This window comes from Hetaerina americana, unplaced genomic scaffold (assembly GCF_022747635.1).
Source record: "Hetaerina americana unplaced genomic scaffold, ioHetAmer1.1.p SCAF_5, whole genome shotgun sequence".
NCBI lineage: Eukaryota > Metazoa > Arthropoda > Insecta > Odonata > Calopterygidae > Hetaerina > Hetaerina americana.
In genome coordinates this window covers 39574356-39589475 of record NW_027287095.1, presented here as the reverse complement: position 1 = coordinate 39589475, position 15120 = coordinate 39574356, and the positions used below count along the sequence as shown (strand labels likewise).

The 15120-nt window shown below is 47.7% G+C and overlaps 1 protein-coding gene across 1 annotated transcript in view; it reads left to right on the top strand.

Moving 5' to 3' along the window:
- Positions 1-476: 476 nt before the first annotated feature.
- neur (E3 ubiquitin-protein ligase neur) overlaps positions 477-15120 on the top strand; it is a 75464-nt gene continuing 60820 nt past the window's right edge. The window contains exon 1 of the mRNA XM_071592183.1: positions 477-580. Within this exon, the coding sequence (XP_071448284.1) occupies positions 541-580 (40 nt within the window). The 5' untranslated portion in view covers positions 477-540. The remainder of the gene's footprint in view (positions 581-15120) is intronic.

Here is a 15120-nt window from a genome sequence, read left to right as displayed (position 1 = left end):
CGCGAGGAGGGAAGAAACAAACCCTCCGCGGGGAAGTGCTCTTCTCTCTGAAGAGAGCGCGCCGAGTACGACGACGCCTCTTTCCACTTCACTGAGGCCATGGGAGTAGCGGGCGTCGGGAGTCGAGGCGGCGGCGGCGGTGGAGGGCCCCACGGCGGGGGCGGTGGCCACGGCGGGCACGGTGGTGCCGGGGGCTGTGTGGGACTCAAGGGGGGTTGCGGCGGAGGCGCCGGTGGACCCGGGGCTGGGGGTGTGGGGATAGTAGTGGGCGGAGGCGGCGGGGGCGGCGGCTACCACCCCTGCGGAGGCCACCATCACAAGTGCTGCTGCTGCGGCGGGGGCGGTACGACGGTGTTCGTGGGTGGGGGCGGGGGTTGCGTGGGGGTGGTTTCGCGGCCACACTTTTGTCCCCCGCCCAACGCCCAGCACCACCACCATCATCACCACCCGCCGGCACCCCCACCGCCACCCCCGCCACCTCCTCCGCCCCCACCGCCCCCGACCACGTCGAGGGCCCTCCTAGTTCCCATACGGTCGAAGATGAAGGTGCTCAAGAAGATCCGACTCCGCCTCGGACTGCGTGAGTACACAAGCTAATACACTGATAGATACATATCTGTCTGCTTATCGTATAGCGCGCTTCGCCCCTCGCTCAAAGGGTGGTATTCCCGCTGCTTGGGGCTATCTCGGTGGGCCTTTAGAAAGGTTTTATGCTATCTGAACACTATCTGCGTGACCCCAGGTTTCGGCAACTTTTTTTTCTGTGACCTTCTTGACTCCGAGGTGAGATGTTTTCATTGTGCAAAAGGAACCGCCAAGAATATTCAAGGTCTCGTAAATCACCGGAGAAAATCTGTTCATTTAAAAAAATATATAACCTTAGCAGGTAGACAACTGTCGCTAATAATATCCTTCTCTTTTATTTCACATTGGGGTTTTTTAGTCAGCTCTGTCTTCGGCGGAAAAATTGTCGAAATTGCGTGGAAACTATCGGTTAACAATGAATAACGTAAAAATATATAACCGTAGCGTCTAACTAAAGGTCTTTTGAGTTTCACTCTTCAGTGATATTTATGTTTATATTTCGAACTCCCTTGTTTTTCTCCGGGGGAAGTGGTTTCTTTTTACCTAAGCGATAGGATAAGGTCTTATTTAACTCAGTGCCGGCCGGGAGGTCGTTCGTAAACTTGACACCATCTCGGGTACCATCGCCTCTAAACCCTCATGCGTCCGTTTTTGCTTAGCTCTGATACAATTATTGTCTATCTCTTGCACGGTTATGGTCACTGAATGAGACGGTTGCGACCTGATAGAAAAATCCCAGCAAGTGCAAACTCTGGACATTCAGCTCGGTTTCATTTACAGTCTTGCACAGTTAGCGTCCCATTCATTAAGCCATCGTCGAGCCCCGGATGACTTAGGCCAATTGACTAATTTTTTATTTATTCGTGTGCGTGACTTCTTTGTCCATCGCCGGGAAATGCAGACGTGCACAAACTTTGATGTATTTGGTTATCCGTTTTTAGTGTCTTGGGAGGAAAACAACTGTGGCTATCGGTCTGTTCCTCTATTAATGAACAGTCTCATGTCTGAATTCCTAGCAAGGAGTCACCGGCAGTGTTTATCCGTGTTGTTCAGTCGCTTCCTACGCGCGTTTGTTGTTTTTAAATAGGGATGGATTCGACCATTTAAAATTTTTTCCTTTAGGTTAGCGCTCTTCTCTTGGCTTGCGTCTACGTAATAGTTGTATATTGTACGCTGTATATTTAGTCTTGCTGGAATCCCTCTTCCTCCGACATCGGCGCTTTCCAAGTTTTGCTTCGGATCGAGGGGTTCCGCTGAGGAGCTCCTTCCCCAAACATTCTACTTTGCTGTGATTTTGTAAAGTGATATGGTAGGAGTATTTCCGTATGGAGTACCTCCTCCTCTTTCGTGAATAATGCTCTTTAATCATGTACGCTCACCTGAGGTTCATATGAACGTATCCGTTTCATTTTCCGCCCAGCGTTTCTTGCTTTACATTTTTATTCACTGAAGGTTACTTTCATTGAGAAGTAAGAGAGAGAATTGATGAGAGCTATTCGTTGGCTCTCTTGATGAATAATAGTCAAATCAATAGTGGATCCAGACTAGTGCTGTGAAAATTAAAGTTACAAACTGCTGTGCCTTTATAAAGAGTGTGTACCAATGTTTTCGTTGGAAGTTATGGCTTTCCAAGGTAGGTATTTACTTTCCACGTCCCACATTTTGTCTTCGGAAAGAGGATAGATGACCTCACGAAGACCATACGCTTATACTTGGCCTCGAAAGTCAAGACTTGCTTTTATCTTGATTTTGCAATAATTGCTGCGAATGAATGAGTTATGGGATTGATCATCGCGATACCCTTCACTCCATTACGAGTCAGGGTTTCTCCCAAAGGATGACTATCTCGCATTTGCTTATAAAGCAGCACCACTATTACTTACTGGGCGCATTACGCCACTTCTGTTCCCACCGCCGAACCACGAACGCAAAGCACTCATTTCCAACCATTGATTACTTCTCTCCAAGTTTCCGTGTACCTTTGTGCATTTGGAGGCGTTTATCCCGAGAGAATTTGGCAACACCCGCACGAAGGGTCGCTCAAATAAAGAGAGAGGGGGGGAGGGGTGGAGGGAGAATCGGGAGAAGAGCTCGTTAATATTTTTTTCCCCTCGAGATGATGAAAAAAAATTCCCTTTTTCGTCACGCGCGCCACTCGTTCGCTACGCGAGGAGGAAGAAATTGTCCATCGTTTGGCAATTAGCGATGGGAAGTGTCACCGCGGTGCTTCAGACGTGGGTGATGGGAGTCATTGAATGGAAGTAGATTTATGGCTGGATTGAAATCATAATTTTTTTACTGCCGTCCGCATTTGAAATGAAATTGTTTTTCATTATCCGAGGCCCCACTTCTATTTTCCTAACAGATCGCCCGGTTGAAATTTGAAAAAAAATGTTAAATCGGTAGATTTGGCAAGTGAAGCCTAAGTGTTTGAAAAAAATGAAGGATCAGAAAATCATGAAAAGTAAATTATATTAATATTGAGCCAGTTGATTGCATGAGCTCATTGTTTACTTCAATCCCATAGCTCCATCTCTCACTCGTCTACCTTTACCAATGTTTATCTCTCTCTCTCTCTCTCTCTCTCTCTCTCTCTCTCTCTCTCTCTCTCTCTCTCTCTCTCTCTCTCTCACACACACACACACAATGGATCGTAAGTGGCTGGCATAGGATGCCTGCAACTTCGTACGCATGACCGCTCATTTCCAAACAAGACAGAAGACTCCCAATAAATTTCCTCATCACATATTTCCCTGGAGAGAACCATTTCCGCCTATTAATTTTTAAATCTACCCGAACATCTCAATCAATGGCGATTTCGGAAAACACGTAATTGGCCAGCTTTCAACTTTCCATTTCGATAATGTTTTATCAAAATGTGATTTTCGTCGTGAAAAAATACAAATTTGCGCTCTCTATATTCATAAAACAGTGTTCGATTATCACGAATATTTTTTCGTACTTTTGGGTTGCTGGAAAAAATGGGCTAAAATACTTTATGCATGCATAATGCATGAATAATTTTAAGTGTCGCAAAACATTTAATCGATAACCGCCCCTCTTTCGGCTGAAGGAGCTGATAATTAAATACATCTCTTGCCCTTCGTCCTTTTCGCAGATAGGTTATTTTGTTTATTGCGGGGGAAGATTTTCTCAGAAAACGTTCCGAATCATTCCCGGTTACCCCCACTCTTCCCTTCACGTCTGCAGGCAGATGTGAGTGGTCACCGAGGGACCTCTTCTCATTATCCCCCGATTATCGCCCGCTCACTCGCTCTGGGTGGGGAAGCTGACGCTCTCGTGCGGGAAGCTTCGCTTCGGCGCCGGGCCACCCACCCCTCCTCACCTTCCCGCACCCACCACTCCTCACCTTCCCGCACCCACTTCCGCGTGCTTCCTTCCCGCGCTTCTCCCTCCGTCCCCGTGCCGTCCTCTCTCCGCCATCTCTCCTTCCATTCCTCCCTTCCTCTCTCTCTCTCTACCCCCGGCGTGAGCCGTCAACCACCCTCTCCCTCCCGTTCCCCCCGGTCCTCGCACCCCCGCTCCCCGTTCCGTCCTTCAGGCACACCCTACCGAAACCAAGTGGGAGAATTTCGAGAGGACCCGTTTGGCGGCGCTGCGCGTCCCGGCGCCGCCGCCGGCCGCGCCCACTTTTTGGAGTGGCGAATTAAGTGGTGGGGTGGAGGGAGGAACGTTTTTTCGGGGGTGGAAGGAAGAGGAGTGAGATTGTTAAGGGTTTCGGATGGGGAGGTGGAGTGAGTGGGAAAGATAGGGGAGGGGGCGGTGGTCGGAGAGGAAATGAAATAAAAAGGCGACAGAATTCTCTCGGCGTTAATGCTTCGCGCGGAGTTGATAAAGAAAGAGTTTTGAGGTGGTTTCTTTTTGACGTTGAGGCTCATTACAGTTTGGATGTGCTCGCGAAAGAGCGCAATTTGGATGGTCGCCGTGCGGTTTTCACTTCTGAATCATCTTCTGAGGAATTGCGAAGATTTTTAGTCAACTCTGCCATGCTATCATAGAGACGCTGCAAGGGGAATCATTCCCCTTCCCCATCTTTGGATATTATTTGGGTCTGTCGTTCGATCTCTTGGGGAAAACTTAAAGGAAATTAATTCCCCCGCCACCATGGCAGGATTCAAAGGAAACCCCTGCCCTCCCATGGCTCTTTCACTTTTAGATCCCAACAAATTTTCTCCCCAAGGTACTTGGAGGAGGTTGGAAAACAGCAAATAATATTGCCACAGTGACGATATTAAAGGCTGATTGCGAAAAAAAATGAGGAATGGCAATCGCTTGTACGAATATTCAGTGTCGATAGCATTGAAATATAACTCTGCCTGTTTGGGTAAAAGGTCATTAATCATCCCCTCTATCTCACTTGAAATTTATTTTCCGGATAATCCGTACACGGTGCGAATTATCCGGCGAGGATAAAAAAAGAGATGTTGATACACGAACTGATGAATTGAAATATTCGTTTTTTTTCGCGCCACCCGCGATTGTAGCCCATCTCGATGTTGGTGCATAACTGCGCTTTTTCTCCGTCTACCTGTGTTCTCTGGACATACTTCTTATATAGTTAATTCGCAATTCCTGGATGTGATCCCATTCTCCCTTCTCTATGCCCTCACTTTGGGAGAAGGCTTCGGTTGGTCGGAATGGTACGTAAGGGTTATCGTATTTCTCGCACTGTCATCAACTTCCGAAGGGGCGATTTGCGGTTCTTCCACGTTCTTAGCAGCGGGATAAAGGACCTGCGGACCCTTTTGCCGCTGTGTCTTTAAGGCAGATTCACAGAAAACGAGAACTCCATTCCTTCACGCTTGCGGGATCCGCCATTCTCCCTCCAGTAACCGCATCAAACTGTACCCATTTCGTTTGTCATCCTGTTTCACTTCTTGCTCCTCGGATTGCGGGTACGTGTGGGAACGGCGCCAGGGATTGCCTCGCCCCCGCAGGCACCTCTGAGATCTGAACGAATTCCCGCGGTGTCGGTGTCAGAGCCCGAGAGATCCTCCCACTCCGGATACATGGGAGTGGGGTGGATTTCTCCGTAGTCGGTGACGTATTCACTGCACATCGTCATAGGTATTGCATTCAAACATAAAATTAAATGACAAAATCAATGGGCGAAACCAAGTCGTGACATAAGCCCGTACCCTGGGAATGCGTAAAGGTTTTTGGTGGAATTGGTGGGTGGTGAATAGAAATACAGATGTGTGTGATCTTGCTTGCACGAATATCCCGCTCCTGGGCGAAATCAGGGGCGAGTTTGCGACATTGGTCGCACAGAGAATTCCCTCATTTCTCAACGGCGAGAGGCCGAGAATGCTCCCGAGTCCCTGATCGCGAACGGTAACTTATCCGCAGAAGTACTCACGGTCACGCATGTATTTCGAGGGGGAAGGAGGAGACTTCCCTTCTTGACGAAATCAAACCGCATTTCTTTCTGCTTCGATACTCACTTGCTTGCACAATTTCCGATGATGCTGCTCTCGGAGCCCATCGTGCTGCGCGGATAACTTGCGTGAGAGCGGATTCCGTAATCACTTCGTCGTTTCCCTTCCCGGACATGCGTGTGTGACTGGCAGTGAGAATGCTTCGAGACGAGAAACGGGTTCGGGTGCGGCTGAGTCGAGTGCGTCTCACCAAGAGGTTCTCCCATTCCGACCTTGTCTTGCGCCGCGCCAACTCGAAGGAAAGGCGCGCGGAACGTGTGTACTACCCATTCTGGGATGAGCCCGCGAGCCGGGAAAATGGCAGAGAGAGGATGGGAAGTTACTGAGAGAGACCGCGAGCGAGTAAATCTCTCTCCTCTGGACGCGAGGGCGTGCGTCTCATTCATACCTGCACCCGTACGTGCGCGGCAAGCAAGCTTCGCCCCCACGCTTCGCCGCCTGCTCGCTCTACACCGCGCGGAAGGAAGAGGGAGAGGATAGGGCGAGGCATTTGTGTAGAGGGAAAAAATACATATAATGGTTTGGCGGGAAGGGAAGTTGGTAAGGGTATGTGGAGGGGGCGCCGGCGCGGGGGGGGGGGGTATGTGAGTTTTTGAGAGCGAGGGGTGGTGAGTTAGCGGAGGGGTTAAGGGGAGCGGGGAGAGGCGGCCCTCCTGAAATAACCGCGAGTGTTTTTAGGGAAGTGGTGGGAAGAAGGGATTTGGGGTTGTTTTGGGGTGGAGTGGAATGAGGGAGGGGTGGGGGCGCCTAGAAGGCGAGTGTTGTGGATGCAGAGTCCCGCGGGTGGAGGTTGGGGCTTGGGAGATGGGGATGGAGGGGAAGAGGGAGGAGCTTGTGCTTTGCGTCGATGTCTTTTCGCGGACGATTTCTTCGAATGTCGATGTCCTGGGCAATACTTCAAATGTCAATACCGAGAGCGAGGTGTGTGCTCTCGATTGAGTTCAGGCGCAATTTCAATACCCTGCCGGAAGTGGAACAAATTTCACTTTTGTTCTTTACTGAATAATATCATACTTCCAATACATCATGGGTTAATGTCTTACATCATGTGATGCTCGTCATGCATTAGAGAAAAGTATGTTTTTGAATACGTTTTTATTCGAGCTAATGATAAGAAACTTTGGTAAAATGCATTTTGCTCCGCAAGCATCCACCTCCGCGTATACGATAATTAGGTTTTTTAGCGCTAAGTTCTTTTTATAAATAAGGCGATCATGAAATATAATTCAGCACCTTCCATTCCACGAGAGGATCTTCAACACCGCCCGTGAGCCCTGCGGATTTTCGCGTGATTGGTTTAAAATGATAAAACCTACGATAATGTCCTGACATTGATTTTTTTTCTTAGACATTTATGGGCCGGGATTTGGTATTGATTTAAGATTTCTATTATCGTAATTTCGGTGCATCAGCGCGTGTCCGATGTCTCAGGACGATGCTTTCAAGTAAGAGAATAAAACAAAAACTGTGAATGTCTCTCTCGCTCTTTCTGGACCCTGAGTAGTCGAGCGCCATCCCCCCGCGGCTGAAGGAGGAGGCCCCCACGGCTCGTGAGTGCTCTCTCCTCCGTCCCCCAACTCCCTTTGCCCACCATAACCCCCCCCCCCCGTTAACCGCCCTCCATCTTCTCCCCCTCTAAACTTTGAGGAGAATGAATTGAGAGGTGGAAGTCGGGTTTCTGTCGGTGTTTGAGAAGCGCCTCTGGGTGAACTTTTCGGAGGAATCTCTTTATCTCCACTTTTTATCCCGCTTCCCTACCAACCTCGTCGTCTCGGATTGGGTGCTGCATGAATAATAATTCTCTCGTTCCCAGGAAAGAGAGCACTCCTTCTCTCCCCATTTCTCTCCCTCTCTTCCCGTTCGCGCTACATGCGTAACTTTTGAAGGTGAAGACAGAAATTGTTTCGAGTACGGTCGAAATTCGATGCTCCCTTCTCTTACGTGATGGTTGCTCTCGACAGGTAGCGTTTTATTTCTCCGTAGAGTAACAAAATTTCCCAAATATGGTGGTCTAATCATCCTGGCGACCGATTTGTGCCGGTTTTATTAACGATTAGCGTGGTCCAATTTTGCATCTCTCGATTGTTGAATAAGGATTGAATTTCCTGAGGGGCTCATGGAATGAGTCTTAAGGATGCGTCACGCTGGTTCGTGATGGGTGGGAACGAATCGTTCGGTGGCAGAAAAATTACCTGTGGTGCATCTTCGCTCAGGGCTATCTGCCCGAAGCGCATTAGAAATCACGATGAACCGTATCGATGAGATTATATTCAAATTGGGGTCATTGAATAGCCTAAACCATTAACCCGAAAAGAAATGAACTCATGATCACTTTGTACCGATAAGCCGTGAAATTCAAACATTTTTTTGGGAGATCAGTTCCTTTCCCAAAAGTACCTGCGCTTCTGGAAAAAGTCGGAGTACTTATCCTGCAATAAATGCCACAGTCTAGTAGTGGTGGGAGGCCCTAATTTGTGGGCGTTAAAGATATTGAGAGATAAAAACAATTGTAATTTTCCGGTAATATTATATACCTGATGACACTGCCTTGGCTTTGAAGAACCTTGAACGCAATAAATCACCATTGAAAATCGCACCTTTATTATTGCCTAACCAAGCCTAGGTTTAGCTGGAGTCATCCAGAAGCGATTTCCAAATTTTAACCCGGGTCTCGCTCCCTGATAAGCATCCGACGTTCTCCATGCTCGGCTGCGACCCGTCTAGTTGGTAACATGAAGCCTTGTATGCATGTAACAGCGCTAAGATTTAATTTCCCGTACACGTATAAAGTGACAGAGGAAAAAATGTTGTTCAGGCGAGTTAGGGGAATGAAAAGAAGAGGCATGTTTGACGTAATGAGAGGAAAGGAAGTATGTAGAGTTGAAGAGTAGTTCATTGGATTGCAAGTTTTAGAGTAGGTATTTATTTAGAGTCGTCCTCGGTGTTTCTTTGTTATGTAGCAACGCTCATCTAGTGGATTCGTCAAAAACTTACCTTAATCGGTGGAATACTCTTAATAACATGCATTATGCTCCTTGCTCCATTGGTCACCACTGGGATCTCCATTCCGCCCAGCTTTGCCCGATTCAATCGGAATGCACACCGGCAAACTCCAGTTCCCAAGAAGTTGGGTTCACGTCACGAGAGTCCCTCGTATTAAAATAAAGCGCGTACCTGCACCCATCTGCACGCACCGAATGCCGTTCGGTGAATGATGCGGTGACGTCAGCGCTCCGGCAAAGCGTTCTGCGAAAGCCGTCTTCTCTCGCACGAGGGCGAGGGTCCCGGGGAAGGCGGCGGACCCCCAGGGGAGGAGAGGAGGGAAAAGAGGTAAAAGCGTCGTCGGGAAGCAGGGGGAGAGAGATGTGGGAGGAGGAATATGTGAGTATTGGGTGGTATTGGTAGGGGGAGCGCCGTGATTCGCGAGTCGCCCTTAGGACGGAAGGGATGCCGGGTGTTGTATGAGTGGGTCCGGGTGATCATCGGCGGTCTCATAAATCTGCCTCCTACGCGCACATGATCTTCCCAAGGACCATCGAAAAACATCCGCGACGGTTATTTCCGTCTCATCGGTCCCACGGAAGGAAGTGGCGGCCGGTTTGACGTTCTCCTCCACCCCCTCTCCATCTCCCCGCTCCCTCCAAATTTTTCCCACGTCTTTCGGGAAGATTGAGCACGAGAGATCTCTCTTTCTCCACCCCAATTTGTTCTCCTCCCGGCGACGTTCCAGGGCGTGAATGAGCAGGCGGGACCCCACGGTCGCGCGCCTTCCCTCTCCCCCCGACCCCCTCTCCGCATTCCTCCACCAATTTCATTAAAACTCCGATACCGTAGACCCTCCACCTCCATCCGTACCCCTCACTCCCACCCCCCCATACGCCCACCCAGCGGCACTCTCCGTGAAATCGAGGGAAACTTCCTGGAGATTCCGGGTTGTTTAACCACTTCGCTATTTTTAAGTGTTGTTTCCACGGAAACGCCCACCCGAGGCGTGTGCCAAGGAATTAGTTTCGATCGGGAAGCGACCCGAAATTTCTTTTTTTTTCTCTCTCTCCCTCTTCACTTTCGCTGAGTTATTTTATTTTCCTCGGCGGTTTATCTATTCGCGTAGTAGTATTCAGAACCCAGGAGAAGGACTTGATGTTTTATTAATAATTAAGGATTCCTGTGCGTGCCCTTGGGGAAGGTCTCGAAGGATCTGATTGGTGAACATCCCGAAATAGGTTCTGGCCCTCGGGAATTTATAAAGCTCCTATGAAATATTTGCCACCAGTGGTGCGGACCCATTCGTTTTCTTTGCCAACCAGCTCGCGTGTTTCATTACCTCTTGGTTGTCGTCACGAAAGAATGAGTGAATGCAAGCCGTCGAGTTTCCGAAAGAATAATCGATCGTGCATGATGTATTTAGGAATGATCCCGTCAGTTATAAAATGAATAACATTACGAACGGAATGACAGGGAAATGATGAAATTGGCAACATACGAGCAGAATCAGCATGAAAAATTGACGCATTGGGTCTTAATTGCGGACAACTCTTTACAAAACGATGAAAACTACTCATAAAATACGTGTATGCTTAATAGAAAGCATAATCATGAAATGACCAAAAAATGTTCCAACTTCCGTTCTTTTTACTTCCATAATACCACGAGTTTTCAATGACCTTGAGTGAAATCCACAGTTTATTGGCTAATATAGAGAGAAAGGAGTCAACTTGGATCTTTATGTAAATCACTCTGTTAACTTTTCGTATACGGAATCGATGGCAATATTGCACAATTTTCTCAGCCTGAGCTGTCTCAAAAACCCCATGGGTAATATTTCTTTCAGTGCTTCCCGTTTCCGCTCAATTCAATGTCTTGCATCCACTTGGGACGCAGTTCCCCTCGCCTTGAAGGCGTGCCCTCTTTCGGCAAACTCACGCATAAAAGCCAGTTCCGTGAAAAGCCAATTGGCGTCGGGCTTCGGCCGTGCGAATCGCAGTAAAAGCGGATATGGGCCTTGAAATGGCGAGGAAGGCTGGCTCAAGGGGTGAACAATTGACTTCTCTCCCCTTTTCCTCCCCTGCCGCTTTCCTCTCCCCTCTCTACATAGCTTCCTTTGTGCCCCGTCCGTGCACAATGCTCCCGTGAACTAATGGAAGGGTGGACACCACCATTTTCCTACCACTTAGCAGTCAGTCCTACCTCACATTTAAAACGACCATCTGTGTGCGTGCCTTCTGTTTAGAACTTAAGAACGCCAAAGCCTTCCGTCCCGATCAGTGCCACTAAACCCTTCTCTCATACACCTCAACTTTGCTTCCGAGTAAATGAAGTTTCGATTTCCTCGGAGCTGTGCAATATCCGCTTTCGCCTTTCTCTCTTTTAAAATTATGTCCTGGGAGGAGATCTCACGTGGAAAATTTTCGCTTCCGTCGTCCTGCCTCGCGTGATATAATCGCCGAGAAGTCCGCATTCGCGAATTAATGATTATCGCGATGAATTTTGCCCGCTTCGGCGAGCTTCAGGAAACTGACATCAGTCAACTCAAAGACACGAACGTTTCATCACTTTTGGAATCGAATTGGCTCAAAGGAGCCCTTAGGAATATTTCAAGCTTTTTAAGGGAATAAAAGGGTTCACAGAGCAAAGGGTTCACAACCCTTTGCTTTTCGGTACTCTCGAAACTTTATCACGCTGCACACAATGGCATTCCAGAATTGAGTCCAATTGCATGAGTTGGATTTCATGAACGGTATTCGGGATCTGTGATCGGTTTCCTTTCCAAAAATAAAACTCCTTGGACCATTTTTAATGACGACATGACCTAAAACGGAGGGCCTCTCCCAATTCAGACGCGGAAGGTATCCATTACGCCTTTCGTAAAGAATTACCCGGATCAATTTGCATGTAATATCTAGTAATTTGCGCGTCCTCCAAATGTAACATTTCCTTTGGGGCAATTTGGTGGTAAAATCGAGCCATTCCGAATTCCCTTGACTCCCAACTTCTCCCATCACTCAAAACAGTTGGGACTGACGGCCCCGGGCTGTAAATCACTGAAACTTGGGGCATAAAAAAGAAGCGAATCTTAACGATGGTGAGACCTTCGTTTTTAGAGCGCATTCCCCCCCTCAGTGGTTTGTTCTTTTATGATTTGCATTTCCGGTGTGTGCACTGTAAAGCGAGAGTGCTTAACCTTGGATGGATTGATCTGGGTGGAGTACGAAGAGTTGACACAGCCCCGGCCTCGTTGAATCTCGAAGGGTTTTGGATATTTTTCTTAATGTTTTTTTCAATTTTTGTACTCATGTTGCGTTTCCCATTCATCATTACTCGATTTGCTACTATTATGTTTACGTTTAATTATCTATCCATATTAAAGAGAGGAAAAAAAAGAAATAGAGATCCATTTATTTTTATTTATCCCCCTCTTTAGCTCACTTTTATCTAATTATCGTTGTCCTATTCTTTCATCTTACCAATTGATACTATATGTGCAGTATCATCCCAACGTCGTTACATTGCTGCCCTGATCATCTTGAGTGAAGTATGTCGCCAGAATTTTACAAAATATTTCAGTGCCTCCACCAATACGTATATTAATTGTGCTAGGTTAAGAATTAGATGGATCCCTTCATTGCTCATTTCCGCAATACTTCTGACTTTAGCTCTCTTGAAATCGATTAGTTTTATACTATTTTCAGTGTGTAGCCGCCTTCAATATTTCAGGGTCCTCTAATTTGAAAGGCACTGAGTTCGAGATGGGAGGGTGAAGCGGGGAGGGAGGATCGCATCCTATTCAGGCGCCGCTCCACAGATTAAAAGCTAGCGTTCGGTGTGCCCTCCCTGTTCTCGCTTTGACTTCACTTGCCTCCCCTACTTCCCTTCTCTCAGTCTTCACGATTCCCATGGCGTCTGGAACACACCCCACTAAGCTCCCTCACCTTGGTCGTTTTTAAATCCTTTTCGGCTCTTTCCCCGCCATCCACTCTTGTTTGTTTCCCCGAGTTCCCACACACGCCCACCGACCGTTTTACCCATCGACGTTTATGAGTTGACGGCGGATACGTTCCCGAGATGGTGGGGGGAGCGAGAAGGAAGGGGGCGGAGGCGAGGTGAAGTGTGTGGGGGGGGAGTGTTGGCCGACCCCCTTCGACCGCTCCGCGGACCGTGGGAGATGGAGCCGTTGTGAGAAGACGCAGAGATTTCTTGAGAGGAGAATCGGCTCCTTTTGGCCTTTTCAATTTCGTTTTAGTGTGTTTTCTCTCTTACTCTCTCCAACTTCTCCTGTGCCTCCCCTTCGTTTCCAGAGGTGCAAAAGAAAGATCGAAACAAATTCCTTTGGTTTTCTCTTTTCCTCCTCCCATCCCGGATCTCCCTCCGCGGTTTTTGTCAATGCGCTGAGATGAAAACAGGGATTGCGAGCCACGACCCCACCGTCCACGGATGACTGCGAGGACTGAAGGAAGTGAGAGAGAGAAATAATTTGTCCAACTTGGTAGACGACCGACACCTCAGTGTTACCAGAGTCGTGCATTTTTTATAGACTCCGAAATCATGCTGAAATCCGCTTAGTATAGAATTTTAGACTGGAAATTTATAGTCGGAAGAGTGTTTTATGTTGTATCGATTAAATCGCCTGTTTACGCACTTTAACCTCTTGAAGAAGTGCACGTCAAGATGATGTTCTTGTGGTGGACTATTGCCTCGACAATTGTCATGTTCCGCCCTGGTTTAAGATGTCATTTCGTTTAGATGTTATAACATTTCACTATTTCTAATTCAGTTTTATGCTATTTAATATTCCGGTTCGAACATGTAATCCAATGATTGAAGAGTCAGTGAAACTTGCCGACAGATTTACCAGACTTTTACGACCTTCCAAAATTTTAATGGAATCGTTCCTGTCTAAAACTCCCACGAACATAAACTCAATTGTGGTCTTAATGCGAGAGAGGCAAACTAATTTTGCCTTGGAGTTACATGGATGATTCTCAGCAGGTCGTATGAAAGCGATAAAAAGGTGAGGCTTTCCGACAGTACCTCATCCTTAGCCCGGCTAATTACGGTGCTCGGTGCCACAGGATTGATGATCTCCCTTTTTCTTCCCCAATCGATTCGGCAGAATTCTGCGCATACGCACTAACCCGCTTAAAATTATAGTACTCACAACGTTCGTGTTTACGCTGTGAGTTGCGATCGTAAGAAAATCGGTTTCGGACGATCGACACTGGTTGGGGGAAAAAATCGTTCCTAAACGACCTTTAGGAGGGAGAGTTTGGAGGGTAAGGGGGAGTGCATTTGTTTTCGTCGAATTTCATTCTTTCTGTGACAGACACTAGGTCGAACCCGAGACGACGGCCGGTCTTTTATGTGCACGTGCCTCGAAAAGGGTGGATTGGGGAGGTGGGATCGAAGAATGTTCCGCGGTGGAGGTAAGAAAGTCGATATTGTTGGGTTAAGGTCGTACCAAGTGTCGGGTGAGCTGGGGAATGGGCGCCGTAGTGGGCGGGTGTTGCCAGCGATGAGATAATAATGCGTGGAGGGGCGGGGTGCGAGATAATAATGCGTGGGTGTGACCCGAGGAGGGGCTGGGTCAACGACGAGATGGGAGGGTGAAGAAGAGAATAGGTTGGTTGGGGCAGGACTCAGGGCGAGGCGGTTGGCGTTAGCGGATCAAAGAGGAAAATCACACATTAGTCCCATGGTTTGGAAATAGGTGGCGCGGAAAGATTTACCCTCTTTCTCGAGCACATCGCATCATAATGCTAATCCACATTACCCCTGTTACATTATTACCTATCTATTTAAAAATAAGAGTCGCAATATTTCATAGAAAAATTTTCGATACTAACAAAAATTTACCTCTGGATGGGTTAGGAATATTTTCCTGTCTACGAATATGCAACACTTCCGTGAAGTGAAGGCTTAGTTCATCCAACTATTGGCATCGTAAGGTATTTAAAACTTGTTGTTACCATATCTTCGAATTCCGCTCTTCTATTTTTATTAAGAGATTCCGAATTCAAGGAATTTATTTTTCAAAGAAACTATGGGGAATGTCGCCGCAGTAACTTTTAACGGAGTCATC